General features: G+C 52.9%; 1 protein-coding gene across 1 annotated transcript in view; it reads left to right on the top strand.

The window, feature by feature from the left end:
* The window catches only part of TRIM62 (tripartite motif containing 62), a 44,000-nt gene that overhangs the window by 11,095 nt on the left and 7,459 nt on the right, over positions 1-25,446 (top strand). The window contains exon 2 of the mRNA XM_030537812.1: positions 13,139-13,234. Coding sequence (XP_030393672.1) covers positions 13,139-13,234 — 96 coding nt within the window. The remainder of the gene's footprint in view (positions 1-13,138; positions 13,235-25,446) is intronic.

Raw genomic sequence — 25,446 nt, 5'->3', positions numbered from 1 at the left:
CTGTCAGCACAATATAATGCGAGCACTCCACAGATGTCCAAGGAGTGCAACGGTTGTGCCCATTGCGTTGAACTGTGGGTAACATGAAAAGCCAAAACCACCTTAGGGAGGAAAGCCGGGTGCGGTCATAACTGCACCTTGTCATTGTGAAACCTAGTGTACGGCGGAACCCCCGTAAGAGCTCTGATCTCAGAGACCCGTCTGGCCAAGACTAGGTTGAGGTCCCAGGTCGGGGCTGGGCGGCGCACCCGAGGGTGCAAGCGCTCCAAGCCCTTGAGGGACCTCGAACCCATAGAGCGTGAGAACACTGAACGTCCATCTCAGCCTGCTGGAAGGTAGAGATGGCTGCCGAGTGTATCCTCAGCGCTGATACCGCCAGGTCCTGCCGCTGAAGGCCAGAGGCAGGCCAAACAGAGGGGATCGAGACCTCAGCAGGAGCAAGATCGAGCGTATTGCAGCTGTAAAAGAAACGCTTCCACCTGGCCCGGTACATCGACCAGGTGGAAGGCTGCCTGTCACCCCGATTCAGGTACGCAGCAGCCACCGTGAGGCGAAGAGGCTGCAGGTCCGAGTGACGAAGCCTGTCGTTGCCCTGAGTGATGAGGTCTGGGCTGACAGGCCGAGTAACGTGGTATGTCAGCGCTGCCTGGACCATTCTGGAGTGATCATGATGATGCACGCTCTGTCCCTGCGGAGTTTGAGCAGGACCTAATGAACCAGTGGGAACAGTGGGAAGGCATAATGCAGTTGGCCTTTCCATGGCATCAGGAATGCGTCCAAGATCGATTCCGAGGAGAGACCTTGGAAGGAGCAGAACACCTGGCATTTCCTGCTCTCGCGGTGAGCGAACAGGTCTGTGTGAGGAAACATCTCCACTTCCGGAAAGCGGGACGCCTCACATGGGGCAGAGTGATCACTCGTAAGGCAGGAAAGACCTGCTGAGGCAAAGAGTTAGGACGTTCCAAACGCCTGGGAGAAAGGACGTCGCCAGCTCCATCGAGTGGGCCATGCCAAAGACCCGGAAATGGATGGCCTCCTGACAAAAAAGGGGGGGGGGGACTATGTCCCCCCTGAATACTTATGAAGCACCTGGTCGTTGTGTTGGCTGTAAACACCGAGATACAACGGCCTCGCAGCTGCCGCTGGAACCCCTGGCATGCCAGGCGGACTACTCTCAATTTTTGGGGCATTGAGGAGGAATGCCAGCTCCCTAGAAGACCAAAGGCCTTAAGCTCAGAGGTGACTATGAACACTCGAGCAGAGAGATGAGGCGTCCGCCGTCAGGGGCAGTGAGCCGGACTTGGAGAGGACGGAGGCGGAGCTCGGCGTGTTTGGTTACAAACTTGCGGGCAACCATGGACCCAGGAGACTGAGACAAGAACGAGCTGAGGTCGTTGGGAAAGCCTTCAGACCTCAGATGATTGTTGCCATCGCCTAAAATCTCAGTTGCAATAAGCAGGCTCCGGCTAGGTAGGAGACCAGGATAGCCCCTAGGGAGCCCAACCTCTGCGTGGGGACCAGAGTGGATTGCTCTATAATAAACAGCAGGCCTTGACCTGTGAATAAGACCGTGGCGATGCCCACGCGCTGAGTGGTTTGCGTCTCAGAGTCTCCGTGGATAAGCGAATCGTCCAGATACGGAAAAACGCATATCCGACATCAGCGACGGTAGGCGGCGACTATGGCCGTAAACCGGGAGTATTGACAGTCGGCTATAGAGCGGAGGCATCTCCCGTGCGGAGGGAAGATGGCATTGCGAAAGTACGCGTGCTTCATATCCAGGGCGGCACAGTAGCCCCCAGGAGGCAAGGATGGAATAATGATTCCCAGGGATACCATGCAGAACTCCAACCTTATCCTAACCCGGTTGAGTCCGTGCAGGACCAAGAAGGTCTGAGACCTGTGTTCGAGTGGGGGACTAGGGCATAACGGGGGTAAAACCCCTTACCCCTTTCGTCCGCTGAAGTGGGACAGGGCTGGAGCAAATTCAAGGTGGTACCTATGCTCCATCGGGCGCAGGACCCAGCGATCTGAAAGTAACTGGGGCCATGCCAGGAGAAAGCGGGATCGGGATCCCGTCCTGCGACTGGTACACCGCCCTCAGGTGAACCTTGGAAGGTCCATCTTTGGTCCCAGTGGTAATTGCGAGGGACCTTGACTTTGGCTCTTTAGGGGTCCTGACGTTCGTCTGCGACCACCTTGGCCCTGCCGTTTGCCAGAGTTCTGCCTCTGGCTAGGCACAGAGTATGGCGGCTGGGGCCAGAAAGGCCTGCGTTTTGTCGCTGGCGTATACATGCTGAGACGCATTAGGACCCTATTGCCCACCAGACTTCGCAGTCTGGGGCTGTCTCTGCCGCGAAGATGCCTTTACCAACAAAGGGTAAATCCTGAATGGCATACCGCAGCTCCAGCCGGAGGTTTAAAACCTGAAGCCATGAAATGCACCTCACGGCGACACTCAAGGCCAGAGTGCCGGCCGCAGAGTCTGCTGCGTCCAACGAGGCCTGGAGGGACGCTCTGGGAACCTTCTTTCCCCCCGTCCTCCAAGACGGCAGCGAACTCCAGGTGGAAGTTTTGAGGGAGAAACTCCTTCACTCAGGTGCTATAATTATCGCAGCTAAGCAAGGCTTGTTGCTTTGCTACCCCGAGCTGCAGGGCCCCTGCAGAGTACACCTGGCGGCCAAGCCTGTTCATTCGCCAAGCCTCTTTTTGCTTCGGGGCTGGCGCCCGCTGGCCATCATATCAGGATCGTGGTCCTGAGCATAAAATCTGCGCATATGGGATGACACGGATGCGTGTCCGGACGGCCATGGAGGTACTAAAAGAAGGCACAGGCAGAGTCTCTGACTCACTCGGACCTTGCCCAACTCGGCACCGGGGACCGGCATCGGGAGGCGTATCGGTACCTGGAACGAGATCCAGACCCGCAACCAGAACGGTGTCGGGAGGTCGACCGAGATCTCGAGGCTCGGAGAAGGGCTACAGGAGTCAAGGTACCTGCCCCGGTGCCAGAGGTCGGAACGGTGCCGATAGCGGGTCGGCGAACGGGATACCGACCGGTGCAGCGAGTGTGACCAGTACCGAGGAAAACAGCACCGGGACTGCCAGTGGTGTCCGGCGTGCCGACAGGACTTGGAGTGTCTGCGGGACCGTGATCATGAACGGTGCCGCTCTGCTGTGCTGACAGGGGACAGTCCCCTGAAGAGACTGTATTACCCGTACCGGCGGTGCCCGGGACAGGCAGCACTGACTCTGTCATGGCACTGAGAGCCCTCGCCGTTGGTAACATCTCCGGCGTGAAGGGAATAGCAGGCTCAACCACAGTGCGTACTGGGGAGCTGTCAGGCACCGGATTCGACGGCCCTCGTGGGACCGGGATCCACGGTACCGAGGTCATCAGAGCTTTGGTAGGTGTCGGTGCCGGGCGAACCGAGTTAGATAAGCTGTCTGGCTGCGGTGCCGTCAGCACTGAAGCAGCGGGAGTAATACGCTCAACCATGGCGCGTGCCGGGGAGCCGTCGGGCACCGGATTCGATAGCCCTTGTGGGACTGGAATCGACGGTGCCGATGTTGTCGGTGCCTCAGAGGCGTCGGTGCCGGGCAATCCGACTTAGACTAGCCCTCTGGCTGCGGTGCCGTTGGCATGGAAGCAGCCGGAGCAGGAGCTCAACCACGGCGCGTGCCGGGGAGCCGTCAGGCACCGGATTCTACGGCCCTTGCGGGACCGGGATCGACGGTGCCGACGTCATCGGTGCCGCAGCAGGTGTCGGTGCCGGGCGATCCGACTTAGACTAGCCCTCTGGCTGCGGTGCCGTTGGCACGCAAGCAGCCGGAGCATTAGCTCGACCACGGCGCGTGCCGGGGAGCCGTCAGGCACCAGATTCTACGGCCCTTGCGGGACCGGGGATCGACAGTGCCGACGTCATCGGTGCCGCAGCAGGTGTCGGTGCCGGGCGATCCGACGTAGACGAGCTCTCTGGCTGCGGTGCCGTTGGCACGGAAGCAGCAGGAGCAGTAGCTCAACCACGGCGCGTGCCGGGGAGCCGTCAGGCACCGGATTCTACGGCCCTTGTGGGACCGGGATCAACGGTGACGACGTCATCGGTGCCGTAGCAGGTGTCGGCGCCGGGCGATCCGACTTAGACGAGCTCTCTGGCTGCGGTGCCGCTGGCACGGAAGCAGCAGGAGCAGTAGCTCAACCACGGCGCGCGCCGGGGAGCCGTCAGGCACCGGATTCTACGGCCCTCGTGGGACCGGGATCGACGGTGCCGACGTCGTCGGTGCCGGGCGAGCCATCTTAGACGAGCTCTCTAGCTGTGGTGCAGTTGGCACAGAAGCAGCAGGAGCAGTAAGCTCTACCACGGCGCGAGCCGGGGAGCTGCCAGGCACCGGATTCCGTGGTCCTGGGGGACTGGAATCGACGGAGCCGAAGTCATCGGTGCCTCTGCAGGTGTCGGTGCCGGGTAACGCAACTTAGGCGAGCTCTCTGGCTGCGATGCAGGTGGCACGGAAGCAGCGGGAGCAGGGGGCTCAACCACGGCGCGTGCCGGGGAGCCTCCAGGCACCAGCAGGAATCGTAGGCTCTCTCGACCTCGGAAGAAGGGAGCGGTGCCGAGTCGACATCGGTGCCGGCGACGGTCGGTGCCGAAAGGCCTTGGTAGTAACGGCGGGGTCCGGTGCCGAGGTGGCGCTTCTGCCCGCCGCTTGAACATCGCTCGGCGCCCAAGGTGGAGGGGTAAGTGAAAGTCCCGCACCTTCTTGTTCTCGGCTTAAAAGCCTTGCAAATGGGGCACTTATCTGTCAAGTGTGCTTCCCTGAGGCACTTCAAACAGGAGTCATGTAGATCTCTCTTCGGCCGCGGCTTTGGGCAGGCCGGGCCCCTTTTAAAACCCGGTGAGCCATGCATGGCTCCGGCACTGGGCTCATGGAAGGGGCTACTTCCTGAACCCCGCTAACTAAACTAACCATGTTAGCAAAGAAAACACGTATAACCATACAAATATATATATAAAAGGGTTATAACTGCATAATTATATACGAGAAAACGAGTAGCTAGGGAAGTGGAGGTCAGCTAAGCCGCGCTCCACTGTTCCAACGACCGACACGGGCGGTAAGAAGGAACTGAGGAGCGGGTGGGCCGGCAGGAGTATATATGGAGCGCCATGGTGGCGCCACTCTAGGGGGCGACCTGCCGGCCCACTGAGTTGCTAGGGTAAAAGTTTTCCGACGAATGTGCACGCGCGGCGCGTACACCTAACTGGAATGGATATGAGCAATCACTCGAAGAAGAATGGTTTGTTCCTACAACTCAATAAGGATTCTTTAAAATACAGCCAGCTCTCCTGGACTCCTTTCCCCCTCATGTTATTTTCCCAGGGGATCCTGCCCATCAGTTCTCTGAGGGAGTCAAAGTCTGCTTTTCTGAAGTCCAAGGTCCGTATTCTGCTGCTCTCCTTTCTTCCTTGTGTCAGGATCCTGAACTTGACCATCTCATGGTCACCGCCTCCCAGGTTCCCATCCACTTTTGCTTCCCCTACTAATTCTTCCCTGTTTGTGAGCAGCAGGTCAAGAAGAGCTCTGCCCCTAGTTGGTTCCTCCAGCACTTGCACCAGGAAATTGTCCCCTACACTTTCCAAAAACTTCCTGGATTGTCTGTGCACTGCTGTATTGCTCTTCCAGCAGATTTCAGGGTGATTAAAGTCTCCCATGAGAACCAGCGCCTGTGATCTTGTAACTTCTGCCAGCTGCCGGAAGAAAGCCTCGTCCACCACATCCCCCTTGTCTGGTGGTCTATAGCAGACTCCCACCACGACATCACCCTTGTTGCTCACACTTCTGAACTTAATCCAGAGACTTTCAGGTTTTTCTGCAGTTTCATACCAGAGCTCTGAGCAGTCATACTGCTCTCTTACATACAGTGCAACTCCCGCACCTTTTCTGGCCTGCCTGTCCTTCCTGAACAGTTTATATCCATCCATGACAGTACTATAGTCATGTGAGTTATCCCACCAAGTCTCTGTTATTCCAGTCACATCATACTTCCTTGACTGTGCCAGGACTTCCAGTTCTCCCTGCTTGTTTCCCAGGCTTCTTGCATTTGTGTATAGGCACTTAAGAGAACTTGCTGATTTGTCCCACTTTCTCGGTCTGAGACAGGAGTCCTCCCCTCTTCAGGACCGGCGCTAGTGTTTTTAGCGCCCTAGGTGCACAACCATTTCGCCGCCCCGCGCGCTGGTCCCACAGCTCCGGTGGACCCACTGCAGTCATGCCTGCGGAGAGGGTCCACTGGTCCGCGGCTCCGGTGGACCTGCTGCAGTTGTGCCTGCGGAGAGGGTCCGCTGGTCCGCGGCTCCGGTGGAGCTACCACAGCCGTGCCTGCTGGAGGTCCACTGGAGCCGTGGGAGCAGCGGACCGTCCGCAGGAATACCTGCGGCAGCTCCACTGGAGCCGTGGGACCAGGGGACCCTCCGCAGGCACGACTGTGGCAGGTCCACCGGAGCCGCCTGCCGCCCCCCAATAATCCTGGCGTCCTAGGTGATTGCCTAGGCTGCCTAAATGGAAGCGCCAGCCCTGCCCCTCTTGCACTCTCCTGCTCGTTCTTCTTCCCAGTATCCCATTTCCCCATTTACCTCAGGGCTTTGGTCTCCTTCCCCCGATGAAGCTAGTTTAAAGCCCTCCAGCTTTGGTCATGGCCACCTTGCCATGTACAGGTGATGGAGAGCCTGCCACAGCACTGGCTCCCCGGAGCAGGCGGGCAGAGCTATGGCGGCCGGGCAGTGAGAGAGAGGAGAGGCCTCCCTCATTGGCCAGGAACAGTGATCCCAGCTCCTGGCTTTTCTGTTGCAGCCCTCAGTCCCCTGCCTTTTCCAGAAGCCAGGCCAAGCAGAACATTTCATGCGTCCCTTGTCTCTTGCACCCTGAATTCCTGTAGAAACTCTCCAGAGAGGACTCGCCTCATGTGCTGCCTAACAGCAACTACTTCTGTGGTGAAGCGTTGCAGGCGTACCCAGCAGCACTGCCCAGCAGGTCCAGACTGGCAGATACTGGCTCTAGCTGGGGGCACCAGGGGATGTCAGGGAGGCAAGTACTAATGCTAGGTTATTGGGCCAGCTGTTGCCAGGCGGGAAGTGCCGTAGGATCTGTACTGAGGACAGATACTCGGAGCCTGTTTTGTGTCCTACCCTTGTCATAAACAGATAGCTAAGGGTTAATGTTCTTTTTCCTGTAAAGGGTTAACACAGGGAACCAAACACCTGACCAGAGGACCAATCAGGAAACAAGACTTTTTCAAATCTGGGTGGAGGGAAGTTTTGGGTGTGAGTTCTTTGTTCTTTGTCTTGGGTCTGACCCTCTCGGCTCTGAGAGTGATTTTTCTATCTCCACGCTTTCTAATCTTCTAATTACAAGTTGTAAGTACAAGGATAGTAAGACCATAGGTTTATATTGTTTTTCTTTTGTATTTACATATGTGTAGTTGCTGGAATGTTTTAAATTGTATTCTTTTGGATAAGGCTGTTTATTCATTTTTTTCTTTTAAGCAATTGACCCTGTATAGTTCCTTAATGATTCCTTGCTTAATATGCAAGCTACTGCCAGGAGAGAACAGAAGAAAAATTTTCTCTCTGGTTCCTTTTAAAACAAAACCCTCTCTGCTCAAAAGCCCCTAGCAGAGAAAAGAAAAATATAATATTCCTACTAGCTTCTGGATTCTATCTTTCCCACAACGCTGCACACCATGTCATAACATTTCTTCCCAGATCTGGACCTTAGCGTCCAAAATATGGGTGTTAGCATGAAAACCTCCAAGCTTAGTTACCAGCTTGGACCTGGTAATTGCTGCCACCAGCTAGGAATTATAGAGTGCCTAGCTCACTGTGGTCTCCCCAAAACCTTCCCTGGGGGCCCCCCAGACTCAGATGCCTTGAGTCTTACAACAAAGGGAAATAACCCCCTCCCCTTGTTACTTCCTCCCAGGCTCCCCTCCCTGGATAACCCTAGGAGATTCCCTGCTTCCAGTCCTGGAAACACAAGTGCCGAGAGAGCTAATCTCTCTTCCCCCTCATCCTGCAGGATCAGACCCTGATTTCTCTTGCTTAACCAAATTCACTGGCTGATGGGGTGGGCTCTCTTTGCTAACAGCTATTTGCAAGTTCTTCTTCTCCCTGCCAGCCAGGTAATTTGCATTAACACAAACACTAGCTTTTAATTTCTTAGCTGCTACCAATTCCAAGGCTGGACTCTGTTTTACAGAAATACCACACAAATCCAAAGGGTCTGAGTGTGAGAGTTTGCTTGCTCTAATTACAAGTTGTAAGTACAAGGATAGTAAGACCATAGGTTTATATTGTTTTTCTTTTGTGGGCTGCCTCTTTGGCTGCTTGTTCTCTTTTGTAGGCTGCCAGTTTGATGTTTTCTTCCTTTTCTTTCAGCTCCACCTCTTTTTTCCAGTTGTCGCCTGTGGTCTGCTTCTTTGATTTGTTCTTCTGCCCCCCTTTTTTCCTTGGAAGTCATGGTTCCTGTTTTCTTGTGTTGGGGTGCCCTCTGGTGTTTATTGTCTGAACTGTAGGCTCTGTTGTCTCCTGGGCTTTGCCTAGCAACAGTGCCTTTTTTTTTCTTCTAGCTAATCTTTTAAATGTAAAGTAAACCAGAAAAACCACTTTATTTGCACGTGTGTTGTGCTGGGTACTTGACTCTCAATCAGAGTGCTATATTTAACAAAAGGCCCTTAGCTATCTGTTTATGACAACCCTACAGCCTGCATTTCCCTACCTGTCGTCGCATTAGCTCAGCGTCAGCCCAGAAGAGAGCAATAGCTACTGAGGGTGCATGGGGAGACTTTGGCAAACCAGTAAAGTGCTTGAAACCGCAATGGCTTATTGTTAAAGGTGACCTAGTCAGCAAGCTGTAAATTGGCCATTCAGCAATCTCAGCTTGACCAAGACAGGAGGGGAGGAAGTTTTGGGTGCCACGTCTTGACCCCGCGTCCTTCCTGATAAGAATTGTGTTGAAGTTGCTGATACGTTTTAGAAGAGCAGGATGTGCCCTAGAAATGTCTGTTGGGGTCTCAAGGCTGCAAACTCTGGACAAACCCACACCTCGTTAATCAATAATCAGAAGGAGCCTCTTGCTTGCCTATTGGAACAGCTCGCTTGACAAGGTTTCTTTAAGGGACTTGTCATTCTATTACTAATGTATAAATAAGGGGGAAAAGCTTGAGATAATGGGACTCGTTTGGGGACTCTTCGGGATTGGTCTCTCCCTCTGGATGCATCTTGTGTTCCCAACGGCAGATGGGCTGCCACTGTGCCGCTCGAGAGCCGCACTCAGCTGCGGTAATTATCGAGGGTTGGGGGGTGTTACTAACCTGTTGTGGACATGTGTAAGTGCTTGAGACTAGTAAAGTTTAGCTTTAAGTGAAAGCACTCTTGTGCTGTCCTGTTTGTGCAGCCATCTATCGGTCGGACGGCTGTGTCTCCCCTGATTTATTTCCTGGCACCACCTTGCACACAGTAAAGGTTACCAAGAGCTTTGGGTTGCAAGAACCCCGGGTAACAAGGGCAGCACCTCGGGTTTCTTCTGCAGGTCTCCCACTGGAGCACTGATGAAGGCTGTGACCGTATCTAGCTTATGGAGCTAGTGCATAGGCTGAGGCAGCATGGCTACAAGCCATCTACGTTGCTTTTCCTTCTGGCTGAAATTATCTTCTCTGATCACTGCCTGGACATGGCCTCCTGCCTCTGTTTGCAGTTCCTTCTTGGCTCCCTTGTGTTTTAGAGGCTGTTCCGGGGCTGGCAAATCTCTTGCCAGGATAAAGGAGGATCTTCTTTGCAGTGTACCAGGGCAGAGGTGCCCAGGAATGGCTCTGAGCCTGTCGCAGTATCTCTGCCTACTCCCGGGCAGTGATGGGGCGGCCCTATGGGGAGGCAGAGAGCTTTTGTCTCTTCCTGTAACATGAGTCCTACAGAATTGCGCTGAGCCTGTTGCTAAGTAGTAGCTGTACAAGTATAATGTACAGTAAAATTCAAGGGCAATGTTCTAGTAATTGCACTTTTCACTCTAGCTCTCAGAGCACTGTACAGAGGAGGTGAGGATCATTATGGATGGAGAAACTGAGGCACACCGCAGCAAAGTGACTTGCCCAAGGGCACCCAGAAGGCCAGTGGCAGAGCTGGGAGTAGAATCCAGCTCTCATGGGTGTCAGATCAGTGCCCTGGCCATTAGGCCTCACTGCTTCTAAATAGTTCTGTTGCATTGTAGCTGTATTGTTTAAATAATTAACTTTCATCATCTCTTCCTTTCTCTGTTAGTGTAGTTCTCTCCTCCTGCTGCACATCTTGGTTTGAAGTCTTCCTCCTTTCCCTTCACTGCACCCTCCCCCTCTGGTGTCTCTTTACGTGAGGATAATGCTTCCCTCTTCTCCTGTTGTTTTCACAAACCGTGGCTGTGCACATACAGGTGCTACAGTCCTTGGCAGGGATCAAACCGGTGACCTCAAGCCCCTTCCCCTTGAGCTAAGAAGCAACTCTGGCAGCTGCAAGTAGCAGGCTGTCAGTCACAGAGAGCAGCCCAAGCGGGAGACATGCTCTAACAGGTAAGCCAGGGTGGTGCATTATTGCCCAGGCAGATGATGATGCGGCGTGAAGAGCTCACCAGAGACTGAGGTTCCTGCACGTAGGGCCATAGTATGAAACGTTATGGTTTCCTTTCAGCTTTGCTCCCGAGACACCCGAATCCACAAGGTTGAGCTTCTGGAAACCCTGTTCCTGGCTCTGGAGTTTGTCTCCCTGCCTGCACTGCCACACCTCGGTATCACAACCATGCTATGCCAGAGGGTGTGAGCTGTAGGGGTTAAGGCAGGCTGGTGCTTGCAAGGCAGGCGTATGGATTCCTGCAGCCCCAAACCCTCACTGTGTGTGCTTCAGCCCAAGTCCCATCCTCGGCTGTCCCGGCACACATTCCGCTCAGCGGCAGGTCCGTTCACAGCCTGACACGGGATTTTCCCAACCCACCCTGGCTGCCAGCTGGGGCCGTGAGGATCCCCTTTCCTGTGGGAGTTTTGCTAACGGCCCAGCTGCCCTTTGGCTGCTGTCCTGGAGCCCCAAAGTGTCCTCTGACCTGGCCATGGGAAGTCTGAGAGGTTGAGGCCAGGTCTGTGTACACCCAGGTGATACTGCCCCACGTCTCGGAGCAGGGAGGCAAAATCCATTGATGCTTGTGCAGCACTTTGAGCTCCTCAGAAGAAGGGCATTGGGAAAGGACGAAGTGTTGTGAGATCTTTGCTACAACCTTTGTTTCCCCATGCAGCACCAGGGAGATGCGCAAACGCTGGGAAATCAGAGGCTGGTACGTTCAGTAGAGCGGGCCTGATTCTAGGGATTGCTGCCTGGCTCTGCAGACCTGCCAGCATTAGGAGGGTGTTGGGCTCCACGGGCGCAATGTCCCATGCTGCGCTGGCTGGCAGCGCCTTGCCATGGTCTGCCATGGCCAGACACTTCAGTTCTGGGGCCGTCTGAGCATCAGGGGTGGATAACCTGGAAAGTATTTAGCAGGCTCCTTTTCCAGGGCATAGAGTTGTTTTTACTAACTGTAAGTGTTCTGATGGGAGCATGTGTGCTGGGTGTGTGTGGGGGGATGTTGACAGGTTGTGTATTTGTGGGGGTGGGGAAGTGTGTGTGTTAAGGGGTGTGTTTATGGGGGGTCTGTGTGGGAGGATACAGAGGGTATTGGGGTGGCTGCTCCTGGCACCTGCACTTGTCTCTGTTCTGAACATGGCCCCTACTGTGCCATCATGCTCCGTTTCCCCCGGCTCTGGCCAGACCCCCCGTTAGATGCTACAGAGTGGGCATGAGTGAATATGGCAGAGCGCACAGAGCTGAATTCCCTCCTGCACTGAACGAGGACCACAGGCATCCCAGCACTGACTGCCAGGCTGGAGGCCTGTCCCAGGCCCCTTCTGCGACAAGCACCTGAGCAGCACGCTGCAGCAGGCGGGGCCCTCCCAGGGTGGAGCAGCCCTCTCCTGGCTCTGATTGTGCTGTGAGGAGACGGGCTAATGCCTCAATATCAGTGCTAGCCCTTTGGCACTGAGCACATCCGTTGGCTCCTCCAAAATCAAAAGCTATAGTGGCTGAAATGGGTCAGATCCAGCCTGGGGGGTTCCCTTCCATCCTCACTGTCCCCAGGGGTGGTCTCTCCTGTGCATGGCGCTGCCTGCCAGGGACTAGCGGGACATGCTCTGGCGTCTGGGCTTGGCATGCCATGTCCTGCACTGATGCCTGGTGAGGGGGTTGGCTATGTGGCAGCCAGAGAGGGACGCTTGTCGTGGCTGCTTCTCCCTGAGTGCAGGATGGGTGGCTGCTCCCCAATCATGCTCTGGCTGAGATTTTCATCGCCGCCGTGGGGATCTGGACACACCATTCCCAGGGCCCATGGGCTGCTCTGAACATCACAGCCTGTCCAGCACTGGTGAGCCGAGTGTGCACAGTGGCGGGGGGGACAGACTGGATTGTGGGTGCCAGCATCACACACCCCAGCAATGGAGGCTTTTCCTTGCTCCCTCGTTGACAGATCCCCCCATCTATAAACCTCTGCCCAGACACTGAGTCACTCAGATGGAGTGGGTGTCCATCACGACAGGTTGGTCACCGGTGAGCCTGGAAGTCTGAGCTTGTGGGGAGTGAGAGGATGGGCTAGGAGAGAAGACAGCTGTGAGCACAGTACGGCAGTATGAGCGCTGGGCTGGCTGCCCAGGGCTTGTGGGTTCTAGCCATGGCTCTGATGTGGCCTTGGGCAAACTGCTTCCTCTCTGTGAGATGGGGCTCATGATCCCTACTCCGCCCTAGGGGTGGTGGGGCAGAAGGCTGGCAAGCCTGTGCTGAGATCTGGCTGGGCAAAAGTCCCTCTGATTTATTAGAATGCTCTGGATCCAGATCAGCACCTGAACAGTCTCTGTATTCCTTACTGCCTTGAAAGGTGCTCTGGGCAATGGCACATGAGGTCGCCTCTCTCCTGAGTGGCCCTGGGTCCTCTGTTTAGTTGCTGCCTTGTAGCTCAGAGAACCTGCCCCGCCTGGATCAATGAGACTGGATGGCTCTGGCCTTGCCTGACTGCTCTGTCTGTCTCCTGCCTTGTGTTTCAGAGAGAACTGAAGGAGCAGCTCCAGGCACTGCAGGACAGCGAGCGCGGCCATGCTGAGGCCCTGCACCTGCTCAGACGCCAGCTAGCTGAGACCAAGGTAACTGTGACTCCAGTGCAGAGCCTGCAACAGGTGGAGGGTGGCTCCTGACTGCCCAGCTGTGACCTGTGGAGATGAAAGTCCCAGTGAGCTTGGGTGTCTCAGACTGGGAGGAGCTGCTGTCCGTGGATGGGGCAATAGACCTTTCACAGCCTCATTCTCCCCCTACCCCCACCATCTCCAGTCCCTGTCGGCCACCAGACCTGGAGGCTCTGGGGCGTACTCCCAGGAACTGCAGACTAGAGGATCTAGGCCAGATCATCAAAGGTATTCAGATGCCAAACTCCTACTGAAGTCAATTGGAGGTTGGTGCCTAAATACCTTTACTGGTCCCTAGAGACAGAGCAGACCTGTTAGGTCCCATCTGCTGGCCAACACAGGGCTGTGCCTATCGGACCATTTTCTCATGCTGCGCCTGCTTTGTTCCCAGTGTCCTAGCGGTAGAACCTTCCCTTGGGCCGGTGACGCCACAGCCCAACTGGCCATGACAAATCTAGAAAGCTACCTACTGTGGTTGGGCGTCACTGCCCCAGGCTGCCGGGCCCTGATGTGTGCCAGGCCCTGGGGGCAGCTCAGGAGTGCAGCCAGAGGCCTTGCATCATGTGCGGGGGCAGCAGATGTTTACTCTTCACTGGCCTGCGGCTCTTGGACTCCTGGTGATGTCTGTGCCTCGCAGTCCAGAGGAAAGTGCCCCCCTTTGAGCGCCTCTTGTGTATTACAGGAGAGCCTAGAGGCCCTGGCTGAGATCAAGGCCCCCTGGGGTTAGGGGCAGCCCCAAAAACCTCAGGCCAGCGCCACAAAGGCAGTTCAGGCCCTACTATTACCTGAAATCGGTGGCAGTGAGGAGCCTAAATGCCACAGTGGCTCTGACTTGCAGTGCAAGCAGGTGAGGCAGGCGGGAGAAGGGAGGTGCTATGACCTCATGTACAGATGGGGAGTCAAGGCCCAGAGAGATTAATGGCAGAGGATCACGTGCCCCCACCCAGCAGCTCCTCTTGTTCTCTGCAGCGGAGAGGAGGCTGCATTTGTCTCAACATCAGCTGCTGGAGGCTTTGTACTTGTGACTTGCCCAAGGTCACGCCAGGAGCCTGTGGCACAGCCAGGAATTCAGCCCACACCTTCTGAGTCCCAGTCCAGCACTGAGCCTCAGGATCACCCTTCTACGGGGTGGGAGAGACCAGCCTTGGAACTCCTCCCTGGCAGCTGCTGGGCTTCCCTTGCTTTCTTGCGGGAGCTGTTTATGTGAGAAACGCCTGCCATTTTCCCCCCCTAGTGCTTTTATGAAGTCGTATTTCAGATGACAGCCAGGTCTGTTTCTCTCTGCTGCAATGGCTTATCCATCACTCTGCCTTTTTTTAATGATCTGTTTTTATTTGGCTCCTTATTCTTCCTGCTTTCTTTAGTGGTTATTGGAAAGGTGACTTTTATTCCTGGAGAGGCTGCCATTTCTTTCAGTGGCAGCTTAATTTTCTCTCTCAGGCAGCTGGTGATAGAGGCAAAGTGGATGGTTTTTAAGGGGGCAGGGTGAGGGGCCATTTTATTTCAGCGGAGAGCTTTTATTTAAGGTAGATGCACCTCAGGGGAATTTTTGTGGAACAGGAGCTGGTGGGTTTAAAGCAAGTGTTTCCGTTCAGGAGAGTGGCTGCTTTGAAGTGGTTTGTCCTTCTCTGAAAAGGGCTCTCTAGACTTGCCTGCAAGTTTGACTCTGATCTCAGTGAGAGTCAGCCCTTCCCAGACCCACTGCAGGGTGAGGTCCCTCCAGCACTGCGCCTGCCTGACCAGTTTGGCTGGAACACTGCTGGAGGGCACAGTGCCATTAGCCCAGGCACTGCACCTATTTTCCAGTGTGTCCCATCCCGCTGCTGCTGACCCCACTAACTAGCAGAGAAAAAATCTGTCTGGGGATTGGTCCTGCGTTGAGCAGGGGGTTGGACTAGACACCTCCTGAGGTCCCTTCCACCCCTGAGAGTCTATGATTTTGTGCTCAATTATTACTCAAAGAGGGACTGGTGTTGCCACAAAGAATCATGAGATTAAACAAAAGTAATGTTGGGTTCACTTTATTTATATGGTGCTTTCTGAGCTTCTAGGAAGCGTTTAGGTCACGTTTTCATGCGTTTTTCCCACAACCACTGGGACCGGAAACTTACTTTATTTTTAATGGTGACAGGTTTCAGTGGCAGCTGGGTTAGTCTGTATCAGCAAAAGCAACAGGGAGTCCTTGTGGCACCTTAGAGACTAACACATTTATTTCGGTACAAGCTTTCGTGGGCTAGAACCCACTTCATCAGATGCATGGAGTGGAAAATACAGGAGCAGGTATAAATACATGAAAGGATGGGGGTTGCTTTACCAAGTGTGAGGTCAGTCCAACGAGATAAATCAATTAACAGCAGGATACCAAGGGAGGCAAAATAACTTCTGAAGTGGTAAGAGAGTGGCCCATTACAAGCAGTTGACAGGAGGGTGTGAGTAACAGTAGGGAGGATTAATTCCAGTTCTGCAGCTTCACACTGGAGTCTGTTTTTGAAGGGGTTTTTTGGTTGAAGAATTGCCACTTTTAGGTCTAATATTGCAAACTGGATACCATCAGATTAAGCCTGAATAAAGACTGGGAGTGGTTGGGTCATTACAAAACCTAAACTTAATTCCCCAATACCAATTTCTCCCTACTGTTCCTCACACCTTCTTTTCAACTGTCTGTAATGGGCAGCTGATTGGCAGCTGAACCCAGACATCCTGTGCCCCTGCTCGCACCTGGCTCTGCCAGGGCACTTTGATCCTGACCTGCACATCCTACTGCTATTTCAGTACTGGGCCTCTCACACACAGCTCTGCCGGAATAATTTCCTCCAGACCCACACCCCACTCTGCCCTGCAGTTCCAGTCCTGGGGCTCCACTGCTTTTCCACAAATTCTCAGTCCTTACCTACAACCCCCTGCTATTCCAGCCCTGGGGTCTCTGCTCACACAGCTCTGCTGATGCCCCTCACTTCTGCTCCCCTTGTTCTAGTTCTGGGCCTCTTCTCTCCAGGGACTGGCATGAATTGTGGGGGGCTTTGGGGATGTGGATTCCCTAGAGCCTAAGGTGAGGAGAGTTTTGGGGACTCACACATGAACTTAAAAGGACTGAACCCACCTCTCCATGGTTGCAGTCCTGGTGCATTGGGATAAAGTGCTCCCTAAACTCTCGGAACTATGTTCCATCAGCCAGGCTCCTTGTAACTCGCCTGGAGCAAGGTGCCATGTTAACTTCCCAGGACATTTGTCTTTTAAAACAGATAAAATGTAATGACGGTTAATTACCTTTACATGATGGGAGCCCCGAGAACTGGAATTGTTGCTGAGACAGGACAGCTTAATGTGCCATGACGTTTTCTTTATACAAAGGCCTGCACCAAAGAGGAAATTAAAAGGGAATGTGTGATTTTAAATCAGATCATTCAGAATATTAGGCCATAAAATATTCTATTTCAGATATTCAGATTCCTTTACTTAAAATTAGCCTGTCAAGATAAAAAAAAAATCATATTTAAAAACATGATTTTTGCAGGGCTGCCCTGAAATGCCTCAGATTGTGGAAGCGGAAAGGTCCGTAAACCTTGGATTTACCTTTTCACTGCTTGTACAATCTATCCTTCACATTTTGTACTGCAAGGAGACCTGTCAATTTCACTTTGTTACTAGTCAGTTTCATTTCCTGTTTCTGATCTTGTTTCCTTCGCTACATTCCAGGACAGTTTGGTATTGCCAGACCCCTGTGTCCTAAAATCATGAGCCAGGCCCTAAAAATGCATGATAGACTTACAATTCATGAAATTAAATAAACTATTAATAAATATTTATTATAAAATTGTAAGCAATAATAAATAACTCTGAGGTTCTTTTTCGCTTTCTGAACCTTTAGGGGTCCCCTTTTGAAGCTTTTCTAATAAACCAGAAGGACTAGTAACTTAGGATTTGATCCACAAAGGTAGTTAGCCACCTAAGTCCAGTTTCTAGATGCCCCACTGGGATCACAGAACTCCCACTGGCTACCACCTAACTCCGTAGATGCCTAAACTCACCTACATTTCTGCAGCAAAAGTTCCTTAGGTGCTCATGTTTCTGCCTCTGACCAGGGACACTGCTGCCAGCATCTGGGGACTGATCTTCCATCCAGGCTCCAGAGAGCTTCATGAACTGGAGGAAGATAGTATCAGAGAAGTAGCCATGTTAGTCTGGATCTGTAAAAAGCGAGAGAGTGTCCTGTGGCACATTGTAGACTAACAGACATATTGGAGCATAGGTTTTTGTGGGTGAATACCTACTTCTTCAGACGCATGGGGGAAGATAGCCATTCGGCCACCTAACTCATCTGAGGGGCATGCTCTGGTAGGCATGTTCAGAGGCCGCCTAACTCCTGAAAGGTGGTGGAAGATGTCCCTTTAACCCAGCGGCTAGGGCAGTCACCTGGGATGTGGGAGACCCCCAGTTCAAGTCTCCCCTATGTCTAAAGAGGAGAATGGATTTGAACAGAGATCTGATCCCTTTCAAGTGCATGTGCAGACTATAAAATGAGAGATAGGTACAGTTAGGAGGAGACAGGTAATAGTTATGGGGGATTCGATCATTAGAAACATAGAGAGCTGGGTTTGCGATGGCCGGGAGAACCGCATGGTGACTTGCCTGCCTGGTGTGAAGGTTGTGGATGTCTCAAGACATCTAGATAGGCTTGTGTGTAATGCTGGGGAGGAACCGGTGAGCGTGGTACGTGTAGGTACCAGTGACGTGGGGAAGGGTAGGAGAGAGATCCTAGAGGCCAAATTTAGGCTGCTAGGGAAGAGATTGAAGTCCAGGACCTCCATGGTTGCATTCTCTGAGATGCTCCCAGTTCCATGCACAGGGCCAGTTAGGTAGAACTGCATGGTCCCAATGCGTGGATGAGATGATGGTATAGGGAGGAGGGGTTTAGATTTATTAGGAACTGGGAAAACTTTTGGGAAAGGTGGGGAAAGAAGGGGGAACCTGTATAGGAAGGATGGGCTCCACCTAAACCAAAATGGAACCAGATTGCTGGCACTTAACATTAAAAAGGTCATAGAGCAGTTTTTAAACTAAGGGCTGGGGGAAAGCTAACAGGTGCAGAAGAACACATGATTCAGACAGAAACATCCCTTAGGGGATGGGAATTTTCTATGTCCTAGTAAGGAGGAGAGGATAGAAGGTAAAATACAGGTAGGATCTGATGAGAAACAGTCAAATGAAAGAGAGTCTCATTCAATTACATCATGTAATGGCAGACAGCTGAAAAGTTTCAATTTTTTAAAGTGTTTTATACCAATGCTACAAATCTAAATAATAAGGTGAGTGAACTAGAGTGCCTCGTATTAAATGAGGATGTTGATATAATAGGCACCACAGAAACTTGGTGGAATGAGGATAATCACTATGACACAGTAATACCAGGGCACAAAATATATGGGAAGGATAGAACAGGTTGTGCTGATGGGAGAGTGGCACTATGTGTGAAAGAAAGCATAGAATCAAATGAAGTAAAAATCTTAAATGAACCAAACTGTGCCATAGGATCTCTATAGATAGCAATTCCTTGCACTGGATGATCGAGATGCTAAAGGAGCACTCAGAGGCCATTTCGGAGAAACTAATTGAATTCTTTGCATTGGTCTTCACAGCTGAGGATGTGAGGGAGATTCCCAAACCTGAGCCATTCTTTTTAGGTCACAAATCTGAGGAACTGTCCCAGATTGAGGTGTCATTAGAGGCAGTTTTGGAACAAATTGATAAACTAAACAGTAATAAGTCACTAGGACCAGATGGGATTCACCCAAGAGTTCTGAAGGAACTCAAATGTGAAATTGCAGAACTGCTAACTATCGTCTGTAACCTATCATTTAAGTCAGGTTCTGTACTACATGAGTGGAGGATAGCTAATGTGATGCTAATTTTTAAAAAGGGCTCTAGAGGTGATCCCGGCAATTACAGGTCGGTAAATCTGACTTCAGTACCAGGCAAACTGGTTGAAACTATAGTAAAGAACAAAATTGTCACACATATAGATGAATATAATTTGTTGGGGAAGACGTTTTTTGAAAGGGAAATCATGCCTCACCAATCTACTAGAATTCTTTGAGGGGGTCAACAAGCATGTTGTCAAGAGGGATTTAGTGTACTTAGATTTTCAGAAAGCCTTTGACAGGGTCCCTTACCAAAGACTCCTAGGTGAAGGAAGCTGTCATGGGATAAGAGGGAAGGTCCTCTCATGGATTGGTAACTGGTTTAAAGATAGGAAACAAAGAATGGAGAGAGGTAAATAGTGCCCCCCAGGATCTGTACTGGGCCCAGTCTATTCAACATATTCATAAATGATCTGGAAAAAAGGGTACACAGTGAGGTGGCAAAATTTGCAGATGATACAAAACTTCTCAAAATAGTTAAGTCGCAGGCATACTGCGAAGAGCTGCAAAAGGATCTCTCAAAACTGAGTGAGTGGGCAGCAAAATGGCAGATGAAATTCAATGTTGATAAATGCAAAGTAATGCACATTGAAAAACATAATCACATCTATACATATAAAATGATGGGGTCTAAATTACCGCTCAAGAAAGAGATCTTAGTCATTGTGATAGTTCTCTGAAAACATCCACTCAGTGTGCAGCTGCAGTCAAAAAAGTGAACAGAATGTTGGGATTCTGTAAGGGGGAATAAATAATAAGACAAAATATCATATTGCCTCTATATAAATCCACGGTACACCCACATCTTGAATACTGTATGCAGATGTGGTCGTCCCTTCTCAAAAAAGAAATATTGCAATTGGAAAAGGTTCAGAAAGGGGCAACAAAAATTATTAGAGATATGGAACGACTTCCATATGAAGAGAAATTAATAAGACTGGGACTTTTCATCTTGGAAAAGAGATGACTAAGGGGGGATATGATAGAGGTCTATAAAATCATGAGTTGGGTGGAGAAAGTAAATAAGGAAGTGTTATTACTCCTCATAATGCAAGAACTAGGGGTCACCAAATGAAATTAATAGGCAGCAGGTTTAAAACAAACAAAAAGAAGTATTTTTTCAGACAACGCACAATCAACCTGTGGAACTCCTTGCCAGAGGATGTTGTGAAGCCCAAGTCTATAACAGGGTTCAAAAAAGGACCTGTCCTCCATGAAGTTATCTAGTTCGTCAGTGGCTGTTAGCCAGGATGAGCAGGGATGGTGTCCTTAGCCTCTGTTTGCTAGAAGCTGAGAACGGGCAGTGGGATGGATCTTTTGATGATTCCCTGTTCTCTTCATTTCCTCTGGGGCACGTGGTATTGGCCACTGTTGGAAGACAGGATACTAGGCTAGATGGACCTTTGATCTGACCCAGTCTGGCCATTCTGTTCTTAAAGTGATTTTATGACAGAGTCCCACAGGACACTCTCTTAAGTAAACTAGGAAATTGTGGCCTAGATGAGATTACTATAAGGTGGATGTGCAGCTGGTTGAAAGAACATACTCAAAGATGCATCTGACGAAGTGGGTATTCACCCATGAAAGCTCATGCTCCAAAACGTCTGTTAGTCTATAAAGTGCCACAGGATTCTTTGCTGCTTTTACAGATCCAGACTAACACGGCTACCCCTCTGATACTCAAAGAGTAGTTATCAAGGGTTTGCTATTAAACTAGGGGGAGGGGCACAGATAGTGGGCTCCTGCAAGGGTCAGTCATTAGTCTGGTGTTATGCAACATTTTTATTAATGAATTGAATAATGGAGCAGAGAGTGTGCTTATAAAATTTGCAGATGACACCAAGCTGTTGAGCCTGGCCCCACACCATCCCGGAAGCAGCTGGCGCCATGTCCCTGGGGGGCGGGCGGGGGTAGCAGAGGGCACCATGCTGCCCTCACCTGCAGGCACTGCCCCCCACAGCTCCCATTGGCCAGGAATGGGGAACCCATACAATATTTGTATGCTGTCTTGTTGTAGCCTTGTTGGTCCCAAGTTGCAAGCACTTTGGAGGACAGGATTAGAATTCAAAATGACCTTGACAAAGTGGTGAGTTGGTCTGAAATCAACAAGATGAAATTTAATAAAGATAAGTGCAAAGTACTGCACGTGGGAAAGAAAAATCAAATGTACAACTACAAAATGAGGAATAATTGGCAAGGTGGTTGTACTGCTGGAAAGGATTTGGGGGTTGGAGTGGATCACAAATTGAATGTGAGTCAACAGTGTGATGCTGTTGTGAAAAGGCTGATATCATTGTGGGGTGTATTTACAGGAGTGTCGCATGTAAGACATGGGAAGTAATTGTTCCACTCCACTCAGCACTGGTGAGGCATCAGGTGGAGAACGGTGTCCAGGTCTGGGTGCTGCACTTCAGGAAAGACATGGAGAAATTGGAGGGAGTCCAGAGGAGAGCAACGAAAATGAGAAATGGTTGAGAAAACCTGACCTGTGAGGAAAAATTAAAAAAAGAACTGGGGTCATTGAGTCTTGAGGAAAGATGACGGAGGGGGGGCCTGATAAGTCACCAAATCTGTTAAGGGCTGTTCTAAAGAGGACGGGGTTCAATGTCCACCCCCGGTAGGACAAAAAGTGATGATCTTAATCTGCAGCAAGGGAGGTTGAGGTTGGATATTAGGAGAAACTTTCTTAGTATAATGGTAGTTAAACGCTGGAACAGGCTTCCAAGGGGGGTTGTGGAATCCCCGTCACTGGAGGTTTTTAAGAGCAGGTTGGATAAACCCATGTCAGGGATGGTCTGGGTTTACTTGGTCCTGCCTCAGCATAGGTTGCTGGACTAGATGACTTCTCAAGGTCCCTTCCAGCCAGACATTTCTATGATTCTCACGCTTTTTCTGGCTCAAATAATATTAAATTATTCAATTAAACTGGAACAACTTCAGCAGGAGAAATTGAGGGAGACTAGCCCCTATTAAAAGGTGGCAGTTCCCTGTTCAGATCCCTTCTCTCTGAGGGGGGACATGACCCAAGCATTTCCCACAGCCTGAGTGAGTACCTGAACCACTGGGCTAAAGCCTGTAGGGTGGGCCTCTCTTTTTTTCTCCTCCTCCATCTGTTTTGGGTGAGCTGGGCAGCCCCTGAACATGCCTGCCAGACTGAGCCCTGCCTGGGAGTTAGACAGAGGAATGACTATCTTACCCCAGTTTGTGGATCACATTCTAGGACACCTGGCTCTCCCTGTTCACTGTATAGGGAGCCTAAGCAGCAGATTCAGCCTTCCTTACTTCCTGTAAATGAAAGCTGAGAGTCTCAGTCACATGATTCAAGGAGCAGGGGCTTTAAGAAAACCTGCACATATCACTGGACTTGCAATAAAATTACAAGAGTTGGCCATGCTGAAAAAGCCATTAGTTTTCATCAAAATTAAGAATAAAACAAAACCTTATTCCTAGTCAGAACTATGTTTCCTAAAAGCCCTTTTCTATTACATTGAAATGTTGGGCCTGAATTAACAGGGACAGTCTCAACTTAAAAAACATGCTCTTCCTGAAAATGTTGTGCCCACTGTGCTGACAAGTCACACGTTCAGCCCATCCCGTCTCAAAACTCTCCTTTGCTGAGATGCTTCCAAGAGCTTGGCAGGGGTTAGGCAACTAGGACCACAGCCCAGTGTGCTGGCCAGTATTGTCTTATCCATCTGTTGTCTCTTGTGTCAGACTTGGACTGTGAGCAGGGCCGTCCTTACCCATACGCAAACTACACAGCTGTGTGCTGCTCCAGCAGCCAGCCCGATCCCCAGACCACCCTGTTCCACCCCTTCCCCAAAGCCCCTGCTCCTGCTCCACCCCTTCCCCTGAGCTACAAGCGGGGGCGGGGAGGGGACTGCAGAAGGGGCAGGGCCGGCTCTAGGCACCAGCAAACCAAGCACATGCTTGGGACTGCACATGGGGGACGGGAGGCAGGCCGAGGCTGCTCTCAGGAGTGCGGTGAAGGGAAGTAAGCTGAGATTTAATGGCAGCGAAGGTGCCGTTAAATATTCTTACCGTTCTTTCCACAGGCATGCAACTGAGGGGGAAGGGGAAGGTCAGCGGTGCTGGGTGCTGTAGGGAGGAGAGACTGAGTCAACTGTGGGGCAAGGTGAGATGCCAGGGGCTGCAGTCCTGGCTCTGTCACTGACCCCGATTGACCAGCTCCCCAGCTGTAATACTGACCGGCCTCGCAGGGTGCAGTGGCAGTGCCTGGCACAGCCAGAGAGCAGGGCTGGCAGCTATAGGGAGGGAGTAATGGCCAGAGCAGGGAGGTGTGTGCGGAGCCCAGGGCTGGAGAAGGGGTCTCAGCAAACCTGTAGAGATGATTCATAGATTCCACAGCCAGGGGATCAATGTGAGAGTCGAGTCTGAGCAGTTCCTGGAGCAGAGCTTTGAGAAACCAGCCAGTCTGCAGTGCACTCCTCTAATTCAGAATGACAGAGATGAGCCCTGAAAGTAGAGTGGAAGGGCTGCATCTGTGGAGAAGGGGCACGGGCAGAGCTGAGTGTAGGGATCTCAGAGCTGAGTGGCAGTGCTATCGGATCTAAGCTGGTAATTAAACTTAAAGAATTCAGGTGCTAGTATCTCATTTTCTGAACTCTAAGAGATCTGAGAGGGAATGCTATGACATAGTGGCAGTACAGGGGGGCACCAGCAGAGCTGGGTGTGGGGAGCTCATGGCCGGGCGGGCTGTGGGTGAGGAATGGGGGGCACGGGCAGAGCTGGGTGTGGGGAGCTCAGGGCCGGGCGGGCTGTGGATGAGGAATGGGGGGCACCGGCAGAGCTGGGTGTGGGGAGCTCAGGGCCGGGCGGGCTGTGGGTGAGGAATGGGGGGCACGGGCAGAGCTGGGTGTGCAGAGCTCAGGGCCGGGCGGGCTGTGGGTGAGGAATGGGGGGCACGGGCAGAGCTGGGTGTGGGGAGCTCAGGGCCGGATGGGCTGTGGGTGAGGATTGGGGGGCACCGACGGAGCTGGGTGTGGGGAGCTCAGGGCCGGATGGGCTGTGGGTGAGGAATGGGGGGCACCGACGGAGCTGGGTGTGGGGAGCTCAGGGCCGGGCAGGCTGTGGGTGAGGAATGGGGGGCACTGGCAGAGCTGGGTGTGGGGATCTCAGGGTCGGGTGGGCTGTGGGTGAGGATTGGGGGGCACCGACGGAGCTGGGTGTGGGGAGCTCAGGGCCGGACGGTCTGTGGGTGAGGAATGGGGGGCACCGATGGAGCTGGGTGTGGGGAGCTCAGGGCCGGATGGGCTGTGGCTGAGGATTGGGGGGCACCGACGGAGCTGGGTGTGGGGAGCTCAGGGCCGGATGGGCTGTGGGTGAGGAATGGGGGGCACCGACGGAGCTGGGTGTGGGGAGCTCAGGGCCGGGCAGGCTGTGGGTGAGGAATGGGGGGCACAGGCAGAGCTGGGTGTGGGGAGCTCAGGGCCGGGCAGGCTGTGGGTGAGGAATGGGGGGCACGGGCAGAGCTGGGTGTGGGGAGCTCAGGGCCTGGCGGGCTGTGGGTGAGGAATGGGGGGGCACGGGCAGAGCTGGGTGTGGGGAGCTCAGGGCCGGGCGGGCTGTGGGTGAGGAATGGGGGGTACGGGCAGAGCTGGGTGTGGGGAGCTCAGGGCCAGGAGGGCTGTGGGTCAGGAATGGGGGGCACGGGCAGAGCTGGGTGTGGGGAGCTCAGGGCCGAGCGGGCTGTGGGTGAGGAATGGGGGGCACGGGCAGAGCTGGGTGTGGGGAGCTCAGGGCCGGGCGGGCTGTGGGTGAGGAATGGGGGGCACGGGCAGAGCTGGGTGTGGGGAGCTCAGGGCCGGGCGGGCTGTGGGTGAGGAATGGGGGGTACCGGCAGAGCTGGGTGTGGGGAGCTCAGGGCCGGGCGGGCTGCGGGTGAGGAATGGGGGGCACCGGCAGAGCTGGGTGTGGGGAACTCAGGGCCGGGCGGGCTGTGGGTGGGGAATGGAGGGCACCAGCAGAGCTGGGTGTGCAGAGCTCAGGGCCGGGCGGGTTGTGGGTGGGGAATGGGGGGCACGGGCAGAGCTGGGTGTGGGGAGCTCAGGGCCGGACGGTCTGTGGGTGAGGAATGGGGGGCACGGGCAGAGCTGGGTGTGCAGAGCTCAGGGCCGGGCGGGCTGTGGGTGAGGAATGGGGGGCACGGGCAGAGCTGGGTGTGCAGAGCTCAGGGCCGGGCGGGCTGCGGGTGAGGAATGGGGGGCACGGGCAGAGCTGGGTGTGGGGAGCTCA

This window comes from Gopherus evgoodei, chromosome 18 (genome assembly GCF_007399415.2).
Source record: "Gopherus evgoodei ecotype Sinaloan lineage chromosome 18, rGopEvg1_v1.p, whole genome shotgun sequence".
Lineage (NCBI taxonomy): Eukaryota > Metazoa > Chordata > Testudines > Testudinidae > Gopherus > Gopherus evgoodei.
This window is presented reverse-complemented; position numbering and strand designations above follow the sequence as displayed.